This window comes from Anomaloglossus baeobatrachus, chromosome 5, assembly GCF_048569485.1.
Source record: "Anomaloglossus baeobatrachus isolate aAnoBae1 chromosome 5, aAnoBae1.hap1, whole genome shotgun sequence".
NCBI classification, from domain to species: Eukaryota; Metazoa; Chordata; class Amphibia; order Anura; family Aromobatidae; genus Anomaloglossus; species Anomaloglossus baeobatrachus.
Genome location: NC_134357.1, coordinates 561,252,679 through 561,275,350, shown reverse-complemented (window position 1 = coordinate 561,275,350; position 22,672 = coordinate 561,252,679). Strand labels below are relative to the sequence as shown.

The window sequence follows — 22,672 nt, the reverse complement described above, 5'->3', positions numbered from 1 at the left end:
CAGTCACGCCCTGGAAGTTTTTGCCTGCCCAGCTGTCAGCGTTCTTTTAGAATGTGTCTTCAGTGCTGCTGATGGTGTATTTATGGAAAAGCGCAGCCGTCTGTCACCTAAAAGCGTAGACCACCTAACGTTCATAAAGATGAACAAGTCGTGGATGTCTATTGACTTTGCCACCCCAGTCCCAGATTGTGCAGATTAGGCCATGGTGTAGTGTCAGGCTTCTGTGAGCAAGAGGCCTATGCGTGTCTGTCACCTTGCTTGCTCTGTTGACGAAACAAATGCAGTTTTACGCCTTGTTCCGGTGCCAGTTCCACGCAGCCATGTTGCTTTGTTGGCCTTTCTGTATTGTGTGCCAATTGTGGCCACTTTTCCTGTTCCCTCAAATTTAATTTTTGGAAATATGGAGACACCAAGTAGGGTTTCCAAGTTTGCTTTGGTCTGTAGTACTAGTCTTTTGGGGGTAAGAGGTTTACACCTGGAACTTAGGCATGTCTTGATTTTAAGAACTGAAATGCCATGCCACAGCCTGTGTGTTGCATGGACCGTAACTCCCTGCTGTTTTAAGGCTTTCTGGGGAGGGTGCAATTCCCTATGGCGAAGGGGCAATTGATGGTAATGTACTGCTGTTTTGGAAGGAAAAGACTAAAATGTGTCTCAAATGTTGTGTAAAGGTTACTGCCAGTGTTGTTGGAAACAGGCCTACACGTGCCACTAGCCAACTATTGCATGTCTTGATTTAAAAAAACAAAAAAAACAACCAGCCCACAGCCTGTGTTGCATGGACCTCTCTTGGTTCTTTGTTGACCAACTTTGATAAATTGCTGGCTCCACTGAATCTGGAGATAGGGAAGACCATGCGCGATTAGGGTGCAAACCTAGTGGCGACACTACGGCTGGTTGACATCACATATGCACTGCATGGATCAATCTGGTTTTACAGAAAATTCTAAGGCACGATTATGTCCTGGATGCATTTCTACAGAAGGTTTGGTCAGTGTGCTCACTTTTTCAAATTAAAATGCCGGCCCACAGCCTGTTTTGCATGGACTGTAACTCCCTGCTGTTTTAAAGCCCTATGGGGAGGGGGCAATTGATGGTACTATACTGCTCTCCTGTCTGAATGAAAGGGTTTTGAATCTAGAGGCTCCAAATGGGTCTGCAAGTTGGGTCTTATCTGTAGCGGCATGGGCATGGGAGCACCAGCCCTACACCTGTCTGTCATACACCTCCAGATTTCCTCTGTTATCTGCCAACATTGTGGAAAAACAACTCAGTAGAGGCAAAAATTCAATAAATTTGACTACCACAAATCTCACTGCGTTAAAATGCAGACTACCCAGCCTCAGTGAAGAAGGCTTTGGCTGCGCTGCAGGAGGATGTGGAGCACCATGATATGAGACTGAAAGAGGTAGAGCAAAGAGTTTCTGATGCTGAAGAGAATCTGACAAGATTGGAGGGCAGATTTAAGGATCTAAACACTAATGCTCAGCTTATGAAGGATAAAATAGAAGATCTTGAAAACAGATCTAGGAGGAATAACTTAAGGCTGGTGGGTCTGCCTGAGACAGTGACAACAAAATATTTGGACTCAATCTGTGAAAAAGAATTACCCCAGGCTTTAGGCTTACCACATAGCTGCCGTGTAGAAAGAGCGCACAGAGTAAGACCCATAAGGGAGCAAAGAGATGGTCACAGTAACAATGATAATACCTCGAGGCAAGGTGAAATGTCCAGAGCAAGACAGGTTATTATAAAATACCTGGAATACAAAGATAAAGAAGAAATTCTACGGGCCTTCAGAAATAGGAAACAGGCACTATGCATTCAGGGACACAAGATTCTATTATTTGGCGATTATTCGGCAGAAGTCACACGAAAAAGAAAAGCATTTAGCCAGATCTGCACTGCCCTCTATCACAAAAACAATAAATTTCAGCTTTTATACCCAGCAATACTAAGAGTAAGAGGAATAGATTGGGTCACAAAGACTTTTCGGGATCCTTCAGAGGCGGGGCGAGAGATACTACAGGAGGGCAGAACACGGCGACAGGAGAGGAATGGAAAAGAAGGGACTTTCACTGATCCGAAACATGCAGATCCTGCAAACATAACATCTGCAGTTAGACCCGACAACGAGCCAGAGTGGAGTCAATCGCGATCCAGACCAGCCAGTCCGAAGGAAAAGCGACAGATTGCGACTTCAACTGGGAAAAGAGGAGGAAGAGGCAGCAGCTCATGAACAAGCAGGCAAGAGAAGGACTTAATTTGAGACTGCTGAATGGAGCCGTATGATGACAAATGTGCTTTAACTCTCTAAAGTCTCGCCTACCTCCTTTTCTCTTTCTTCTTCTCTATCTCTTTTTCTTTCGCTCCCTTTTTCTCTCTCTCTTTTTCATGCTTATCACTTTTTCCCTTTTATCATCTACTAATGCTTTTTTTTTTTCTCTCTCTCTCTTTTTCTTTTCTTAATGACGGTTTTAGGAGCTTGATAAATTTATAAAGGCTGTTTAGGGGCAAGGAGTTAATAGCCAATAGAGGGGAGAGGTGACTTAGTGGGGTGGCTTCATGGAGAGCTTGACTTGAAGCAGGCGTTTAAAAGAAGTCTCAATCATCTCAGAAAAAATGGAAGACGTTAATTGTATTTGTAAAGTTGGGGATGCTAGGGGTTATATACAGTTGGGGGAGGGGATTGAAAGAGAGTTGGGGAATCCATGCGACACGGCCTGAAAAAGGAACTGTTGATCTTGGGGATTATGGTTAAGCTTATTACGTGGAATGTTAAGGGACTCAGATCGCCGCACAAACGAAATATGATACTACGTCATCTCAAGAAGCTTAAGGCTGATATTGCTTTATTACAGGAGACGCACTTGCAAAAGGATGAGTTCTTCCGTATGAACAAGATGTGGGTGGGAAGCGTATATGGGTCGGCCTCAAAAGGTAGGAAAGCAGGGGTTCTTATTTTGATCAATAAAAACTTTGCACACGAGGTGGAAACACAAGATTCAGATGAAGAAGGAAGATACATACATATAAAGATTTCAGGTACTTAAGGCACTTTTAGTATCCACAATATATATGCACCCAATACGGAACAAAGGGGTTTTTTTTTTTTTTAAATATAGCTAATAAGATTTTGCTGGATGGGGATATATGTAAATTGGTTGGGGGAGACTTCAATACAGTGGTTTCTCAGGAAGAAGACAGGAGGAGTCAGGGGAGGAACACGGAGGGGTCGCTGAGAGCATTGTTAAATACAACTACACTACAGGATTGCTGGAGATTATATCACCCGCAAGAGAGAGAATTTACACACTATTCCCACCCACAAGACTCTTGGTCAAGGATTGACCTTTGGCTGACAAGTGAGAATTTATTGCAGAGGGTAGAAGAGATAGTTATAGAGACTATGGTAATATCGGATCATAGCCCAGCGGTAGTTAGTATAGCTGACAAAGTTCAGAGAGGACAGGATTATATATGGCGCTTCCCCTCATTTTTGACTTTGGACGAGAACTTCCATAGAATACTGAGAATATTGACGAATTAGGAGCACAGAGGGGAAACACTATTGTATTGGGAGACTGCCAAGGCAGTTTTGAGAGGAAAAGTGATAGGATATACGACAAAGGCGAAACGACAGGCACAAGTAAAGTTTCAGGAGGCTAGCCGGGCAGTCAGGGAAGCATATACTGACTTCTTAGAAAAACCATCAAGGGTGACAAAAGCAAAGTGGGTGGAGGCGAAGGGCAATTTTGAGAACTGGGTAGAAAGGAAAGAAGGTATGTACAGGACACAACAAGAGGCAGAGTTGAATCGTTTCGGGAACAAGGCAGGGAAGTTATTGGCAAATCTGGCAAGGGGACGACGACCGATGACACATATTATGACACTGAGAAACTCTGTGGGGAGTAAAACGACAGATCCCAAAGAGATAAACGACATTCTTGGAGACTTCTATGCAGGTTTATATAAAGAGGAGGGGTTAGATGATAGGAGAGAAGGAAATGAGTGGTTAAAAGGAACAAAAATGCCTACGCTCACGGAGGAAAATTTACAGGCTCTGAATAAAGAGGTGACGAAGGAGGAGGTGCTACAGGTCATAGGAGAGTTAAAAACGACAGAGGCCCCGGGACCAGATGGCTTTAGCGGCAGTTTTTTCAAAATTATGAAGGATCAAATCTCACCTATACTGACAGAGTTATTCAATAAGATAATGGACGGGGAAAGAATATCGGGTACACTTAATACAGCCTATATAAAGCTCATTCCTAAAGGAGGAAAGAATTTAGAAGACCCATCTAGTTATAGGCCCATCTCGCTGATTAATCAAGACCTAAAAATTTTAGCGAAGTTGATGGCAAATAGGTTAGCGGCAGTATTGCCAGAGATTATAGATCTCCCCCAGGCTGGCTTTGATAAATGACGTTCAGTGGTGACAAACATTAGGAAAGTAATGCTAGCAATTGATATAGTAAAGCAGAGGAGAGAAGGGGGGGAGGGGCATCCAGCCTTGATCACCTTGGACGCGGAGAAAGCCTTTGACAATGTGAGGTGGTCATGGCTGGAACAGATGTTAGATCACCTGGGCTTACACGGAGCTTTTAGGAATTTTGTAAGGGTCCTTTATGCAAATCCTCAGGCAAGAGTGAGTACCCCGGGATTTCTGTCAAAAACATTTCCTTTGATGAAGGGAACCAGGCAAGGATGCCCAATGTCACCACTATTGTTTAACTTGGCTATTGAACCACTGGCTAGACGTTTGAATTAGGGGGGGTGGTTTGAAGGGATCAAGGTAGGGAGGAAGTCATTGCACTCAGCCTAATTTGCTGACGATATAATCCTGTTCATGAGCAAACCTAAAACGCAATTGAGTAGAGTCATAGAACAAATTGAGGAGTTTGGGAGGTTAGCAGGGTTTAGACTTAACAAAAACAAATGTGAAATTCTCTTCTTGGACGGAAAGAGAGCGGAGGGGGAGAGGGGTGCATTATGTGTCATTCCAATAGCTAGAAATACAATTAAATACTTGGGAGTCCAGGTTGGGAGGGATACTAAGACCATATATTCATTGAATTATTCCCCTTTGATCGAGAAAATTGAACGTGAACTGCAAGGTTGTGTAAATTTGCCGTTGACTCTTCTGGGAAGAAATCATCTAAAAAAAATGATGAGCTTTACCAAGCTTCTCTATCCAATGCAGACAATCCCATTGCTTCTTAAACACTCGGATGTGAACAGATTGACAAAAGCGTTCTCACATTTTGTGTGGAAGGGATATAGGCCGAGGATTAGTGCCAAAAAGCTAATGTTATCAACGGAAAATGGAGGGATCAGACTACCTAACATCAGGGGGTACAATTTGGCCTGTATCTTAACACATGTAGTCGATTGGATTAGACGAACAAGTAGGTATCAGCATCGGGAGGAGGGAGAGAAAGGGGGAGACAGATTACCGAATCTTTTCCATGATATAGCAATGATAAGTAAAAGGGCTATTCTTCAGAAGTGGCTGGTGAAGGAAATACCAACAAAAGAAGAACTTGTTAATCAATTGAAAAAAACACTCATGTTGGAGAAGGTGATGGTGGAAAGGTGGAAAGAAAGGATGACCGCAACATTTTTTAGTAAATGGAGAAAGTTCATAAGCGTTATATGTTCTAGAGAAGAAATAATACAAATAATGTCCACATTTGTGTCTACGGAATGGTACATGAAGGAAGATCTGTCAGGGTCCCTGTGTGAGCTGAAAGTATAGTTGGCCAAATTCTGGGTTGTGTCGCATGGAGAGGGGAGGGGGGAATGCGAGGGATAGTGTTTATAAGTAATGTTTGTAACAAGTTATCAAGGAATGCTGAAGGGGGGTAGCGGGGACTGAATAAAGGAAATATACATTGACGAAGAAGGGGAAGGAGCAAATTTGATGACCGTGACAAATATTTGATAGATAAATTGTAGAGACTATGTTATTTGATATTTTGATTTGTTGACCCTTATTTTCTTCATTCTGTACCCTATTTTACCATTACAAGAAAAGAAATAAAAATTTGGTTTAAAAAAAATGCAGACTACCTGTCAGGTTTCCAGGTTTTCCAGTTCTCTTTTGAATGAGTTTGCCCTCGGTTAACATGGAGTTTACTGTTCTGTTGCCCTACTTCCTGTCCAGCTGCTTAAAAGGCCGCCTCTAAGCCTAGTCCAGTGCCTGAGTATACTGCTTGCTGTGTGCTCCTGCTTTGCTGCTGCTAATCCTGATTACCTTTGGATCCTCCTAAAGACTACCGACCGACCGACTCTGGACCTTACCCGGTTTCTCAAAGCTGTGCCCGGATTCCTTCTGCCATCTTCGGTCAGCACTCTGCCCGGTTCTCTCTGGTTCGTAACCACTCTGGACAATCATCCCGTACGGACACTCCTGGACTTTTACCGCTTGCCCCTTGTGTCCCGGCTGCTGCGCATTTAGGCCTTCCGGGGTGATTGCCGGACAGTCCCTGTATAGGGGTTCGCTCTGGTGGTCTCCCTGGGGGAGTCCGGTGCGTGGTCCCGGGAATTCCCTTCGCTCCGTTTCGGGAAGGTATTTTGTGTATTTGTACCGCTGTGTTTTCCGTTGTGTATCTACCGTGGTTACATATAAAATATCTTGTACCAAGAACTCATCTCTGATTGTCATTGCCCTACGCTATCGAAATCCTCAGAACATATATAAGTATTACACTACCATCCCTACCTGGTCACTAAATCAACCGCATTTGCTGCTTCCTTCTCCTGTCATCAACACTTCATGAGCCCAGTAGTTGGGTGTCCCACTCAAAGTTGTCATTAATGAGGTTTTACCAAGAATTTAGGACTACCAAAATCTGTGATCTTTACATATCATTCTTCATTACTGGACAATAGTGTAATGCATGTCTTCACTGTTTAAAAGAAAAATACCGACCCACAACCTGTGTTGCATGGACCATAACTCCCTGGTGTTTAAAACCCAGTGGGGAGGGGGGCAATTCTCTAAGGAGCAGGGGCAATATGATATTGTACTGCTGTTTCAGAAGGCAGAGACTAAAAGATGTTACTTCAAATGTTGTGAAGCGGTTACTGCCAGTGTTCTTGGAAACAGAGGCCTACACCTGCCACTGGCCCACTAATGCATGTCTTGATTGTAAAGAAAAAAAAATACCGCCCACATCCTGTGTTGCCTGGACTGTAACTCCCTGGTGTTTTAAAGCTTTATGGGGAGGGGGGGGCAATTAATGGTATTGTACCGCTGTGTCCCTGTAAGGATTTTTAATGTCCAGACTACAAAATGGGGGTGAAACTTATGTCATGTGGGTAGTGCCAGGATTCTGTGACCAAGAGGCATAGACCGGTGACTGTAGCATGTCTTCCTTTTTCTATTTCTAATGCCGACTCACAGGCCTGTGTGTTGCATGGACCACTCTTGGTATTTTGTTGACCAACTTTGATAAATGGCTGGTTCCACAGAACCTGGAGATTGGGGAAGGCCAGGCGTGATTAGGCTTCAAACCTAGTGGCGGTACTACGTTTGGGTGACATCACATATGCACTGCATGATGAATCAGCCTGGCAGTATTATGTCCTGGATGTGCTGCTGCAGTAGGCACGGTGGATGTGTGCTCACTTTTTCAAATGAAAATGCTGGCGCAAAGGCCTGTGTGTTGCATGGACCATCTTTTCCTGCTCTTTTAACGCCCTATGGGTAGGGGGGCAATTGATGCTACAGTACTGCTGTGTCCCTGGAAAGATTTTTAATGTCGAGACTACTACATAGGTCTCTAAGTTGTGTCTTGTCTGTACTGGCAGGGGTATGGGAGCACCAGCTGTACACCTGTCTCTCATCCACCTTTACATTTCTTCTGCCAATAGCCTAGGAAGCAAATGGCTATGCCAAACCAGAGGTGCTGGACTGTAAAACATATTTATGCTATTTTGGAAGCTTTTCGACTCCCCAAATGTGCTTTCTGGGCCTTACATTTGGCCTCCCATTGAATTCAATGGGATTCGGAAAGGTTCAGTAAAGGTTCAAAGTTTGGTTCAATAAAGGTCCGCGAGTGCACCCTCGGGTCGGCGAGCTGAGCTGCAGGTGGTTTCCTCATCTTTAGTCACCAGTAACTTAGTAAATAATCGAATTTTGCTGCAGGTTGCAATTTTAATGAACATTTGATATAATTAAAAAATGTTTTCCAAAGTTTATATTATTGAAGAAATAATAAGTGTTATTCTTCACAGGTGACTGTATTAAGAGATCAGAGGGACTTCTTACTTCTTCAGACTTTCAATCATATGATCTTGGTGTGCCAGAAGACACATATAAAGAACATTGCATTATCCCAGCTGTATCCTCAGTGATTTACGGCAAGGATCTATCATCTGATCCTATTAAACAGGTTGTATCTTCTAATTCATCACAGACTATTAAGGAAAATAAAAGTCACAAAAGGAATGTTAGAAGTTCTACAACAAAGAAGACCTTTTCATGTTCAGAGTGTGGTAAAAATTTTAATAATCAATGCAGACTTGTTAGACATGAAAAAACTCACAAGCCATTTTCATGTTCAGAATGTGGGGAATGTTTAAACGGCAAATCTGCATTTATTAGACATCAGAGAACTCACAGAGGGGAGAAGCCATTTTCATGTTCAGAATGTGGGGAATGTTTTAAATGCAAATCTGTATTTATTAGACATCAGATAACTCACACAGGAGAGAAGCCATTTTCATGTTCAGAATGTGGGAAATGTTTTACACGTAAATCCTCTGTTGTAAAACATCAGAGAACTCACACAGGGGAGAAGCTATTTTCATGTTCAGAATGTGGGAAATATGTTAATTCTAAATCAAGACTTGTTGAACATCAGAGAACTCACACAGGGGAGAAGCCATTTTCATGTTCAGAATGTGGGAAATGTTTTAACCACAAATCTTCACTTATTAGTCATCAGAGAACTCACACAGGGGAGAAGCAATTTTCATGTTCAGAATGTGGGAAATGTTTTGTAGGAAAATCAAATCTTATTGTACATCAGAGAATTCACACAGGGGAGAAGCCATTTTCATGTCCAGAATGTGGGAAACGTTTTGCAGATAAATCCAGTTTTGCTACACATCAGAGAAATCACAAAGAGGAGAAGCCATTTACATGTCTAGAATGTGGGAAACGTTTTGTAAAAAAATCAAAACTTGTTGTACATCAGAGAACTCACACAGGCGAGAAGCCATATCCATGTTCAGAATGTGGGAAGTGTTTTGCAGATAAATCACATCTTGTTAGACATCAGAGAACTCACACAGGGGAGAAGCTATATTCCTGTTCAGAATGTGGGAAATATTTTGTAGATAAATCACCTTTTGTTGCACATCAGAGAACTCACAGAGGGGAGAAGCCATTTTCATCTTCAGAATGTGGGAAAAGTTTTACAGATAAATCACATCTTGTTAAACATCAGAGAACTCACACAGGGGAGAAGGCATTTACATGTCCAGAATGTGAGAAGTGTTTTAATTGCAAATCTAAATTAATTATCCATCAGAGAATTCACACAGGGGAGAAGCCATTTTCATGTTCAGAATGTGGGAAATGTTTTGCAGGTAAATCATGTCTTGTTAAACATCAGAGAACTCACACAGGGGAGAAGGCATTTACATGTCCAGAATGTGAGAAGTGTTTTAACTACAAATCTAGCTTTATTATCCATCAGAGAACTCACACAGGGGAGAAGCCATTTACATGTCCAGAATGTGAGAAGTGTTTTAATTGCAAATCTAATTTAATTATCCATCAGAGAACTCACACAGGGGAGAAGCCATTTTCATGTTCAGAATGTGGGAAATGTTTTGCAGGTAAATCATGTCTTGTTAAGCACCAGAGAACTCACACAGGGGAGTAGCCATTTTCATGTTCAGAATGTGGGAAATGTTTTGTAGATAAATCACATCTTGTTATACATCACAGAACTCACACTGGGGAGACACCATTTTCTTGTCCAGAATGTGGGAAAAATTTTGCAGATAAACCATATCTTGTTATACATCAGAGAACTCACACAGGGGAGAAGCCATTTACATGTTCAGAATGTGGGAAACATTTTGCAAAAAAATCAATACTCGTTATACATCAGAGAATTCATGCAGGAGAAAATCCATTTGCATGTTCAGGACATTTGAAATCTTTTAATTCTCAGTCAAGACTTGTACATCAGAGAACTCACACAGGGGAGAAGCCATTTTCATGTTGAGTGTGGGAAATGTTTTGGGGGGTTTTTTTCCCAAACAATTTTTATTGATTTTACAAATTTTGTACAAAACCATAGCAAAAGAAGTATGATTAAAAAAAAAAAGTGTACATTCTTTGCCAGAATATGCCTAAGAAAGGGATAAAACCCAGCTTAATATTCCAAACTATTTTTCAATTTGCAATGATAAATAATGAGTCAATATTAGAAAGTTCAAACGTAACACATGTAAAACAGACCCCTGAACCCCTTTGTCATTCTCTAATATTTCCAATATCAATGTCAAGCCTTATTCCTGCTGTGGCGGCTCTCCTTCGCCCTTCCCTCGAGTCCCCGCTAATTAAAACTTAAGCTTCCCAAACTACCCTGAATTTCATTTAGAAGGTACCACTTCGTATGTCTAAAAGGTGTCACCAAATTATTTATTTTTTCTGTGTGAGATGAGTTTCTATAAAGGTTTTCCATCTCCTAAATAGCTTGGTAGTCTTATTGTCTTTGTCCCTTTCTGCTTCTAGTTTCTCCAACCTCAAAAGGTTATGTAGTTCGCCAACGACTTCCCTTGTAGATGGAGCCTCCTCCTGTATCCAGTGCCTTAACCCTAGAACGCGCAACCATACAAATCTACCATAGAAAACAAGTAACCTACCAGGCCTGCGAGGCCCCAGGTATGCGTTCTAGGGTTAATATGCATCATTTAGTTATCATGGCTATGTCATGTATGATTGCAAATGTCTTTTTGTCCTGAGTGTTCAGTCCCCCTCTAACTCCACCCTCAAAGGAGTGGAAAATCCACACCATTAACTCTGATTTGCAAAAAATGTGGGAAATGTTTTGTAAATAAATCAAATCTTGTTAAACATCAGATAACACACACAGGGAAGAAGCCATTTTCAGGTCTAGAATGTAGAAAATGATTTGCACGTAGATTAACTCTTGTCAGACAGTAGAGAACTCACACAGGGGAAAAGTCATTTTCGTGTTCAGATTGTGTGAAACGTTTTCTGTGTAAATCATATTTGGTTAAACATCAAAAACGTCACAAAGGAAAAAAGCCATATCTATGTTGAGATTGTGGGAAATGCTTTTCTTTCAAAACAACTTGTGTTAAACATTAGAGCTCACATAAGTGAGAAGCCATTTTCATATCCAGAATGTGGAATGTTTTATTTATGAAATGTTTGTTTTTATCAGAAATTAAGACTTGTTACTCATAAAGGGGTGAAGCCATATTCATATTCTGAATTTCAGTAAAGTTTTCCCCTTGTAGTAAAAATGTAAGATCCAAAAATCTTAGAAATAGCATTTGTTTTTAACCTATTTACCCCAAAGCTTGTTTTCACCTTACTGTCCAGGCCAAACTTTTCAATTCTGACCAGTGTCACTTTATGTGGTAATAATTCTGGAACACTTCAACATATCCCAATGATTCTGAAAGGGTTTTTTTTAGGACACATTGTACTTCATGTTAGTGGTAAATTTTGCTAGTTTATTATGTGTTTTTATTTTTAAAATTAATTTATCAAACATTTGCCAAAATGGGGGGGAGGAGAAAAGCTCACCATGTTGTGAATTATGTCTCAATCCGTGATGGTAGGAGCGGGTGCTTGATCCAGGTGCGGCTCTCGCCAATAGGTTATAAAAGAGAAACTTGACGTATGTCTGGTGTATGTACAAACGCCCCTAGTCGTAGGAAAAAGTCCTAAGACTAAGAGCGTTTGTACATTTGCCAGAAACTTGTCAGGTTTCTGAACAATCTACAATTTTGTATGTGGTTTTATCTTGTTCGAGTAAAGTTTTTGTCTTTAACTGGATTTCTCCGCAAGGATGTTCTGATCTCTCCCTTCTTCGTATCAAACATTTTATAAAAGTTTAAACTTTCGCACTTTTCAAACTTTGAATTTTTATGCCCTTAAACCAGGTACTGTGTTGTCCCAAAAATAAGACAGGGTCTTATATTATTTTTTTACTTCAAAAGATGTAATAGGGCTTATTTTCAGGGTATGTCTTAATTCTTTTTTATTTTGGCTTCCCGTTATTGATTGGAATGTTTGTTAATGGAATATGAATATCCCTTCCCCCCCCCCCGCCCACTCCTCTGTGCCAGTGTCAGTGATTGTCAGATTGCCGTTTTTCTGTCCGAGGATTGTATTGCCGGCGGCTCTCCTGAATTGCGCGTGAGAGCTTCATAGAAATACATGCTGTCACATTCAGATCAAGAGAGTCAGGTGTGCTGGGAAAGGGGGTGACTATTCATTTACCACAATCACACGTTCCATTCACTGACGCCGGCACAGAGGGGCAGGTAAGATTATGTGCGAGGAATAGGGTAGATGAATATTCATTTGCCCTTAACACATGTTCCAATCACTGATGCCGACACAGAGGGGAAGTTGGGGAAGGTGTGAACATTCATTTCCATTAACTAGTCAGCAGACAACTATAAACTTCTGGGGCTCACAGCAACACAAGAGTGCAATGTACACCAATAAAAGTTACATATCCTGACAGGGCTGCCCAAGCCCTACTTCAGGATACTATTATAGTATGGTACACTAGAGCTTATTTTTGTAGTAGGGCTTATGTTATAAGTATACTCCAAAAAGCCAGAAAAACCCTGCTAGGGCTTATTTTTGGGATAGGCTTTCTTTTCAGAGAAACAAGGTAGTAATACCACGCAAAATAGATAATAAATATCATTTACCACATGTCTCCTTTGTTGCACAGCACAGCTTCTATCCTCCCAGTTGCAGAAGAAAGTTCACAGAGCAGATTACATGGGATAAACAAGCTCTTTACTTCTGGAACATGAGGTTGAAATATATTCAGCCACTTATCATGGTATTTGTATCAGGAAGAGAGAAAGTGAAAGCAAAAAGAACATAAGAGACTTTCTACAACACAGTGAGTAAGGAAAGTGTACAACATTGCCATCTACTGTTAGATCAGCCCAAAGTCCTCCTTCACACATACAAAGAAGTACTTCATCTGTTGTATATACCAACACCCTTTCTCAACAGTAAGGACTTATTCAGTTAAGCCTAATTTCTTCATTAGTCTCTGATGTCTTTCAGCATTCAATGCTTTTATGAAAATATCTGCTGTCGTATCTTCAGGTGGACAATATTCTAATTTCAGGATTCCTTGTTCCTGGTGATCCCTCAAAAAATGATATTTCACATCACTGCTTGGTTCTTGGGCTAAGGGGTACTTTGCACGCTGCGACATCTCAAGCCGATGCTGCGATGCCGAGCGCGATAGTCCCCACCCCCGTCGCAGCTGCGATATCCTTGTGATAGCTGCCGTAGAGAACATTATCGCTATGGCAGCTTCACATAGACTCACCTGTCCTGCGACGTCGCTCTGGCCGGCGACCCGTCTTCTTATTAAGGGGGCGGGTCGTGCGGCGTCACAGCGATGTCACATGGCAGGCGGCCAATAGAAGCGGAGGGGCGGAGATGAGCGGCATGTAAACATCCCGCCCACCTCCTTCCTTCCGCATATCCTACGGAAGCCGCGGTGACGCCGGTAGGAGATGTTCCTCGCTCCTGCGACTTCACACACAGCTGTGTTCTGCCGCAGGAGCGAGGAACAACATCGGACCGTCGCGTCAGCGTAATTATGGATTACGCCGACGCTGCACCAATGATACGATTACGACGCTTTTGCGCTCGTTAATCGTATCATCGAACCTTTACACACTACGATGTCACATGCGATGCCGGACGTACGTCATTTTCAATTTGGCCCCACCGACATCGCACCTGCGATGTCGTAGTGTGCAAAGCCCGCCTAACTCTTTCCATCTGAGCAAGGACAAGACATCCTTGATTGTCCTCATTTATTTTTGTTGGTTCCAACTGTGTTTGTCCTAGGTCTATTAGCAATTGTCTTAACCATAGAACTTCTTGACTCGCATGTGCTGCTGCAGCATATTCTGCTTCTGTTGACGACAGCGTTACTATAGATTGCTTTTTACTAGTCCAACTAATTGATCCGCCTGCTGTTAACTGTGGCCCAATCAGAGTGTGTTCCACTAATACACACCCTCTGTTTCCTATCACTCAAATAGTTATGTGGTCTCAAAACATGTTACTAAACATTTCCTTTTATTGCCACATGAAGAAAGAATAAAATTACTATTTTCAGTATTTTTAAGTATCCACAATAGGAGAGCAAGGCAGACACATCCAGTTTGACTCTTCCTTTGGCCTTTGCATCTCTGATGTTGGTACGCTTGTTACGATTGCTGCATTACAAGTCGTCATACAACTGTTAAATTATAGGATTCAAAAGACGTAAAAAAATCACATCCTCTTATTTATATGGTAATATTATCGATTGCTATCATCAAATAAAGGTCATCAAATAAAGTGAACCAATGTGACAAGATGTATCTGCAAGGCGGTGTTCTCAAACGATGTGCTGCTCTATATGCATCAGGTGTCATGGCGACTTCGGATGCTGTTCAATCCGCAGAGTCTTAACACAGTTCTGTGTTGCTGAGGCCTCTTTCACACATTCGTGCAAAATACAAACATTTTGCACAGTCTGTGGTGAAGGTGTGTATGATTGTGTGTTCTGTGTGCTGTCCCTGTGCTATCTGTGTGACATCCAGATAGTACATGGACAGCAGGAACTTGTATACTTACCAGTCTCTGGTGCCGCTGTTTCCTGCGCTGCTGTTGCTTTCAGATCCATAGTGAGTGCAGTGAATATGCATGAGCATAATAAGTGGGACATGGAAGCAACAGGATATACAGGTAAGTATAAAAATGTCTTTATTTTTTTGTGACCTGTGTTTTCTCCAGCATGTGCCACACTGATGTCCCATGGATCACATCACCGTGTGGTCCGTGTGACATTCGGCAGAAAACTGATATGTCGCCGTGTGGAGCACACAGACACGTGTGCTCCACACGGACGCACCATTCATGTGAAATCAGAGATTTGTGATCAAACCCATTGATTTTAATGGGTCTACGTGTGTCTGTCTCTTTTGATATGTGTGAAAATGGACATCACACATACTGGAAGCATGATGTGTGAAGGAGGTCTTAGGGGTACTTCTCACATAGCGAGATCGCTAGCGAGATCACTGCTGAGTCACGTTTTTTGTGACGTACCAGTGACCTCATCAGCGATCTCGCTGTGTATGACACTTAAGCAGCGACCTGGCCCCTGCTGTGAAATTGCTGATCGTTACAGACAGTGCTGGTTTATTTTTTGCTCGTTGCTCTCCTGCTGTGAAGCACACATCGCTGTGTTTGACAGCGAGAGAGCAACGATCTGAATGTGCAGGGAGCCGGCGTCTGGAAGCTGCGGATGCTGGTAACCAAGTACACATCGGGTAACTAAGCGAAAATCTTTGCTTGGTTATCTGATATTTATCTTGGTTACTAGCATACGCCGCTCTCAGGCTACCAGTGCTGGCTCCCTGCACACGTAGCCAGAGTACACATCGGGTAATTAAGCAAAGTGCTTTGCTTAGTAACCCGATGTGTACCCTGGCTATGAGTGCAGGGAGCCAGCGCTAAGCGGTGTGCACTGGTAACCAGGGTAAATATCGGGTAACCAAGCAAAGCATTTTGCTTAGTTACCCGATATTTACCTTGGTTACTAAGCGCAGCATCGTTTCCACGAGTTGCTGGTGGCTGGACGCTGGTGAGATCTACCTGATTGACAGCTCACCAGCGACCATGTAGCGACGCACCAGCGATCCTGACCAGGTCATGTCGTGGTCGGAATCGCTGGTACGTCGTTTAGTGAGACGATACCCTTAGTAAGAGTCGGGCATTAACCAGTTTTGTGCTCCCTGGTGATCATTCTGGCAGGAGTTAATTCCTGCTAGCCTGTGAATTGATGCTTGGGTCACAGGTTACTGAAGACCTATCACAGCCACCTCCACCCTTTAAAAGATAGTTGATCCTGTTCCTCCATGCCGAAATGTCGAATACAGCGAAAGTCATACTGGTCTTGGTGCATGGCAATTCAGCTTCTGGAGCACTGCTGTATGCTATCTTGGTGTAATGTGGAGATACCCATATCATTGTGTATTTCCTTCCTTTTCTTTATTTCCCCTCTGTGCACATATTGTCTTTACCTCCTTGAGTGACTACTGTGAGTTGGAGTTTTAGTTCCTCCCTGTCTATTTGGCCAGAGTCACACTTGCGAGTGACTCGTATCATATTACTCGCCATGGTCTGCCGCTCTCCGGACATGAGCGGGTCAGCTGAATAGAAATGCATGCAGCTGATCCACTTCTGTCCGAAAAATGGCAGGCCTTGCTGGGTGATACGATTCAAGACTCACGTGAGTCACTGGTAAGTGTGACTCCAGCCTTAGTGTGGGGATTTATCACTCCAGTCCTGGCCCCCTCCCAGTGTGGAGGGTGAGGGGGGTATAAGACTAGGGCTTCTCAGGAGTTAGGGGGGCTTTAGATGTTGCGACATCGCTACCGATATATATTCGGGGTCACGTCGTTAGTGACGCACATCCAGCGCCAGTAGCGACATCGCAACGTGTAAATCCTAGGTGTGACGATGAACGAGCACAGAAGCGTTCAATATCGCTGATCTCTGTAACGTCATTCATTTCCATAATGTCGGTTCGACTGCAGATACGATGTTGTTTGTCGTTCCTGCAGCTCCACACATCGCTGTGTGTAAACCTGCAGAAGCGACAAACATCTCCTTACCTGCGTCCCGATGGCAATGCGGAAGGGAGAAGGTGGACGGGATGTTATGTCCCGCTCATATCCGCTCCTCCGCTTGTATTTGCTGGCCGATTAAGGACATCGCGGTGACGACGCTGTGACACCGAACGCACCTCCCCCTTGAAGGAGGGATTGTTCGGCAGTCACAGCGACGTCGCCGAGCAGGTATGTGCGTGTGAAGCTGCCGTAGCGATAATGTTCGCTACGGCAGCAGTCACCACATATCGCATGTGCAACGGGGGCGGGTGCTATCGCGCTGGACATCGCTAGCAATTGCTAGCGATGTCGCAACGTGTAAAGCCCGCCTTAGTGTTACGCTGGTGGTTCAGACTTCGCCACCACCAGGCATACCTCTAGGATAAGGGACAGTTAGGGGCTCTCCTAGCCTGAGGGCCAGCTTAGGAGTCCCAATTCCCAGTTACTTCATTACTATCATGACAAGTATCCAGTATCCCGCACAGAGCTGTCGTCATTTCAGGGATTCTGTTTAACTCTATTCACTGTGTGCACAATTATTAGCAATTTGTATTTTTGATCATTCATTTTAATAATGAACAACGTCAGTGCTTTTCTTCAATCCAAAAGGTTAATAAACTGGAAATCTTGACTTTATTAGGAGAATATCTATCTGTGAAGAATTTTTGAGCAACTAATAAAAAAACATACATTTGCCCATCTCAATTGTTTGGTTTCATCTGTGAGGAATGTGGCATATCAATACATGCCAGTCAACAGTTCCAGTTATACACATTTCTACACATCCTGACCTGCAGAAAGAAGAGGTCACCGTATCCAGGATAGAAATTTAATACCAAGATCTTGGAACAAATAGTAGGTGACAAAGTAATTTATAGCAAGGAAGCAGCCTGACTAGAGCAGGACCCACTGGTGACAAAAGTAATTAAGCTAAGAAAGTAGGAGAGCAATTGCTAGTTTCAGAGAAGCTTCAAAGGGGGACCTATAACAGCTTGACTCCTGGGTAAAAATTATAAAATTGTGATGTTCATAGCTTCTACAAGTATGGCTGGTATATTTTTTACCTCAGAACAGCAGGATGCACGTCACACATAGTTTTTCTTAATTTTGGGATGTTCGTATCAGCCCATATTTAATAACTAGCAGAGGGAAGGTAATAGACACATGTTTCCTAGCTATGGATATATAAAATCATAATGGGAAACATGATGGTAATATCGTCCACGTGGGACGCTCAGAAGCCAATTAATGAGGAAATCTGCCATTTCTCTATTATCTGGAACCTGAAGGCACATCCCATGGCTAGCCCTGTCATAGGTCACCAGATGGGCGATATGTGGGAGGTATATGGGTTATTGAAAACCACAGCGGATATTTTGGAGGGGGTTCTGCTAAGACAAGCTACGTCCAGTAAACATGTCGGGAGTCCCAAAGAAACTAGTGGCTTCACAGTGCCACCCCTGTGCTGTGCCATCACCAGCACTGATTCATCTGTATATCTGTTTGCACCTATATCTTACTTGTATCAGCATTTCAGACTAATATAACTGTAAATTCATTGTGTAAATATCGTTTTATTTAGTGTGCTCTTACGGCTATTAAATATGTAATTTAATACTGGGTTGTCCTTTTATCTCGATCCACGAATCTCATGTCTGAGTGCTCGGTTTAGTATTACATGGTACCTGTGCTGTTATAGGTCCCCATATAATCCTGCTAACGGACCAGGCTTATATCTTATGTCAAATTGGTGGTGGACTACTGAACCAACGAAATTCTGTTTCATTTGGGCTAGTGAAAAGGGTCTGTTGGGGTTGTGAGCGAGTGGAGAGTCGCGACGGTGGTTGCGCGACTCACTCTGTCTCCCGTTCTTCCCTGTGCCCTCGTGGACAGGGTGTCAGTGTAAATATAAATACAATTCTGCCAAGAAGACAAGTGTTGCCAAAGTCCTGAATCGACAATCTAACAGACCAAAGACTAAAATATCTTTTAATTACTCACTTTAAAATAATACATAAAGTGCAGTGCAAATTGTGCAAAAACACATTTAAATTATATACAATAAAAGGATGGATCTCACCCAATTCACCACGGGCAGATCAAACGCCACCAATTTGGATGATGATAACAGGCGGATTAGAGGGTTTCTCAGAGGCAGGATCCAGATAAAATGTAAGGTCCTAACCCCTGTCATGCCCCATTTAGTTGTTTCCACCCTTACAAGGGCAGCACCCAAGTGATGCAAGCTACCCTGAACAAACAAGGACCCTCCCAACGTGTTTCCCTCTTAAATCTGAACAGAGAGTTCATCAGGGGAGATTAAATAAATACAGCCTGCAATGGCAGGTATGTATCAGAATCGACTAAATGGACAAAAGAGACCCCTCAAACACACTGAGGCGTGCAAAAGCTAGCAGAGGGCACCACTTAAATAAGATGGGATCAAACAAAAAACATGCCAAGAAACATGTGACTAATTCGAAGAAGAAAGGATGGCACGGATTCATTTGGGATCACCATATTAGATACAAAAATACTTTATTTTCCCTCCTCTTGTTTGAATTTCTAAACACATAACTATTCTTTTTGATAATTGTTGTGTACCCCAAGTGAAGCTAATCTTCACTTGCCTAGGCCAGTGAACCCCCATTCTCTATTATTAAGCTCATGTGATAACTATCCAGAGGTGCACCCCAACACAGGCCCAGGCCTGGGGCCATAACCCAAACTGCTAGGGTGCAACTGTGGGACCCCTCTTCCAGAGATGTAGTCTTCCGTCCATCCTCCAAACACTGGGGGATCTTCTTTCAGGAAGGAGGGACATTTGGCTGGGCCATCAGACTGTCATCTCCAGGGTTACCCTTGAGCTAATGTTTTTGGGGCACACAAGAATATAACATCCTAAATCCTAATGTGTTTTTGGCTCTGAGCCTTAAGCATTTTTGTCCAAACAAGAGGCTAAGCATAAACTTTTGACAGCAACAGACAAGTCTTTTAGAACTGCCAATTAAGTACCCCTTATTTATCTTACACTAGCTCAATGAAGTATAACAAAAAAATGCATATAAAAAACATTTTTATTGATACAAAAAGTCATTAAAGCCATTAAGGGGGAATAATAGTTACATAGTGGTATGATAAAACCAAGTTCAGATAGACAGGACGGTGAAAGAAAACTCCCACAGGTCTACACATCACATATCTATGCATAGTTTCTTAGGACCATGTGATTGCCACATAGACAAAATAAATAGATAAATTCCCAATTAAAGTAACTAGGGATCTCTCTGTTGCTGCGTTAGTAAAATACTGCACAGCACAACCAGAGAATCACCATACAATAGGGGGAAAAAAAAAAAAAAGCACATAGTGGCATACAGGTACACCAAGTATAAACCATGCAGACTGCTTACCAGAATAGGATGTGTAGACAGGTGGGGGGGACAAGTCCCAACACGTGTTTCGCGTGTTGCTTCGTCGGGGGACCGTAGACACTGAGGGGGAAGTGAGGGTATATACCGTATTTTTTGAACTATAAGACGCACCCTGATTTTAGAGGAGGAAAATAGGAAAATAAACTTTTTAAGCAAAAAATGTGGTCATGACACACTGATATGGGGCGAAGATCTGCTGCTGACACTGTATTGGGGCAATTAAAAAAAAAAACCATGCGGTTCCCCCAATTTTGATAACCAGCCAAGATAAAGTCTCACAGCTGGGCACTGGTATTCTCAGGCTGGGGAGACTCACGTTATTGGGAGCCCCCCAAGCCTAAAAATATCAGCCAGCAGCCGCCCAGAATTGCCGCTTCCATTAGATGCGACAGTCCTGGGACTTTTCCCAGCTCATCCCGATTGCCCTGATATGGTGGCAATCGGGGTAATAAGTTAATGGCAGCAACCCATAGCTGCCACTAAGTCCTAGCTTAGTGATGGCAGGTGTTTATGAGACACCCCCTCATCACTAAACTGTATTGAAAGTAAATAAACACAAACACATATAAAAATCCTTTATTTGAAACAAAACACAAAAAACAGCCTCTTTCACCACTTTATTAACCCCTAAAACACCCAGGTCCGACGTAATCCACACGATGTCCCACGACACATTCAGCTCTGCTACATCTGACAAGCACAGAGAGCAGCCATAGAACACAACCGCTCTCTGTGAGGGTCAGGCCGCAAGTGAAGTGAGCCGCCGGGATCACCGGTGACTTCAGCTGTCACCGCACATCACCTGACTTAAGTCACCGCTGATCCCGTGCGGCTCACTTCAGCCACGGCCAGATCTGCGGTAATAGCTGGAGGACTCCCGCTGTATATTCATGTCTCCTCACTCCACACAGCATCGCTCGCTTCCTGTCTGTGTCAGCTGACCTGCGTGGAGCCGTATGTACAGCGATGACATCATCGCTGTGGTCACTGCTCTCCACACAGCCGCAGCCGGCACAGACAGGAGGCGATAGCGATGCTGCAGGGGAACGGGAGCGCTGATGATGGTGCACGGGGGGCAGTGAATACAGCAGGACATGATCACTCCAGGCTGTAGTTGCCAGGGGTGATCACGCGGGCCGTCTCTTTAGTGTGCACGCCCCCGCCCATCATCCCACACACCTGTCAGCGCCGGCTTCAGGGCTGAGAGATGATGGGCGGGATGATGGGCGTGCATATCAAATGAGCGGGCCCACGTGGTCAGGGTAGTGCTGCTACAGCCTGCTCGTGCCCCTGATGACCCGCTCCACCACCACCGCACCCGCCTTCACCCGCTCCACCACCACTGCAACACAGCTATCAGACTATAAGATGCACCCCCCCACTTTCCCCCAAATTTGTTTGGGGAAAAAGTGCGTCTTATAGTCCAAAAAATACGGTATGTCTTCCAGAGTCCACATGATGCAGGTCACCTGACGCACTCAGGGTCCTCAGGTGTAATGCTGCAGATGGGGTGGGCTCTCCAGTGCTCCACAGGCTGACATCCATTGTCACCAGCAACGCATCATCCTCTATTGTTATACCATTAAGTCGTTGCAGGACGTCCGAAGTGGTTTTTTTTCCTTATTGTATGGTGATTCTCTGGTTGTGCTGTGCAGTATTTTACTAACGCAGCAACAGAGAGATCCCTAGTTACTTTAATTGGGAATTTATCTATTTATTTTGTCTATGTGGCAATCATATGGTCCTAAGAAACTATGCATAGATATTAGAGTTGAGCGCAGTTCGCGGTTCGAGGTTCTCCAGTTCGCGGCTCGAGTGATTTTGGGGGCTGTTCTAGATCGAACTAGAACTCGAGATTTTTTGCTAAAGCTCGATAGTTCTAGATACGTTCGAGAATGGTTCTAGCAGCAAAAAAAACAGCTAATTCCTAGCTGGCTTTCCCCTGTAATAGTGTAAGTCACTCTGTGACTCACACTCAGGGCCGGCGCCAGCACCCGGCAAACCCGGTCAAATGCCGGGGCCCTGAGCTGCGGGGGGGGGCCACTCGCGGTGGCAGGAGTGGCGCACCGCTACTCAGGGGGGCCCGGTGGCCGTGCTGTTACCGCCCCCCGCTGAGGATCGCGCTTTCAATTGCATCGGCATCGCAGGTGCCGATACAATTGAGAGCAATGATGAGAGAGTGAGCGGCGCGCTCTCTCTCTTATCATTCTCCCCACTGTGACTGCGTTCTGACAGCTCTGCAGAGGACCGCTGTGACGTCATCACTGCGCGCCTGCTGAGAGGTCAGAGCGAGCGACAGCAATGGA

The 22,672-nt window shown here is 43.6% G+C and overlaps 1 protein-coding gene across 1 annotated transcript in view; it reads left to right on the top strand.

Moving 5' to 3' along the window:
• The window catches only part of LOC142312316 (uncharacterized), a 116,331-nt gene extending 100,649 nt beyond the window's left edge, over window positions 1-15,682 (top strand). The window contains exon 12 of the mRNA XM_075351243.1: window positions 8,242-15,682. Within this exon, the coding sequence (XP_075207358.1) occupies window positions 8,242-9,899 (1,658 nt within the window). The 3' untranslated portion in view covers window positions 9,900-15,682. The remainder of the gene's footprint in view (window positions 1-8,241) is intronic.
• The last annotated feature ends 6,990 nt before the right edge of the window (window positions 15,683-22,672 follow it).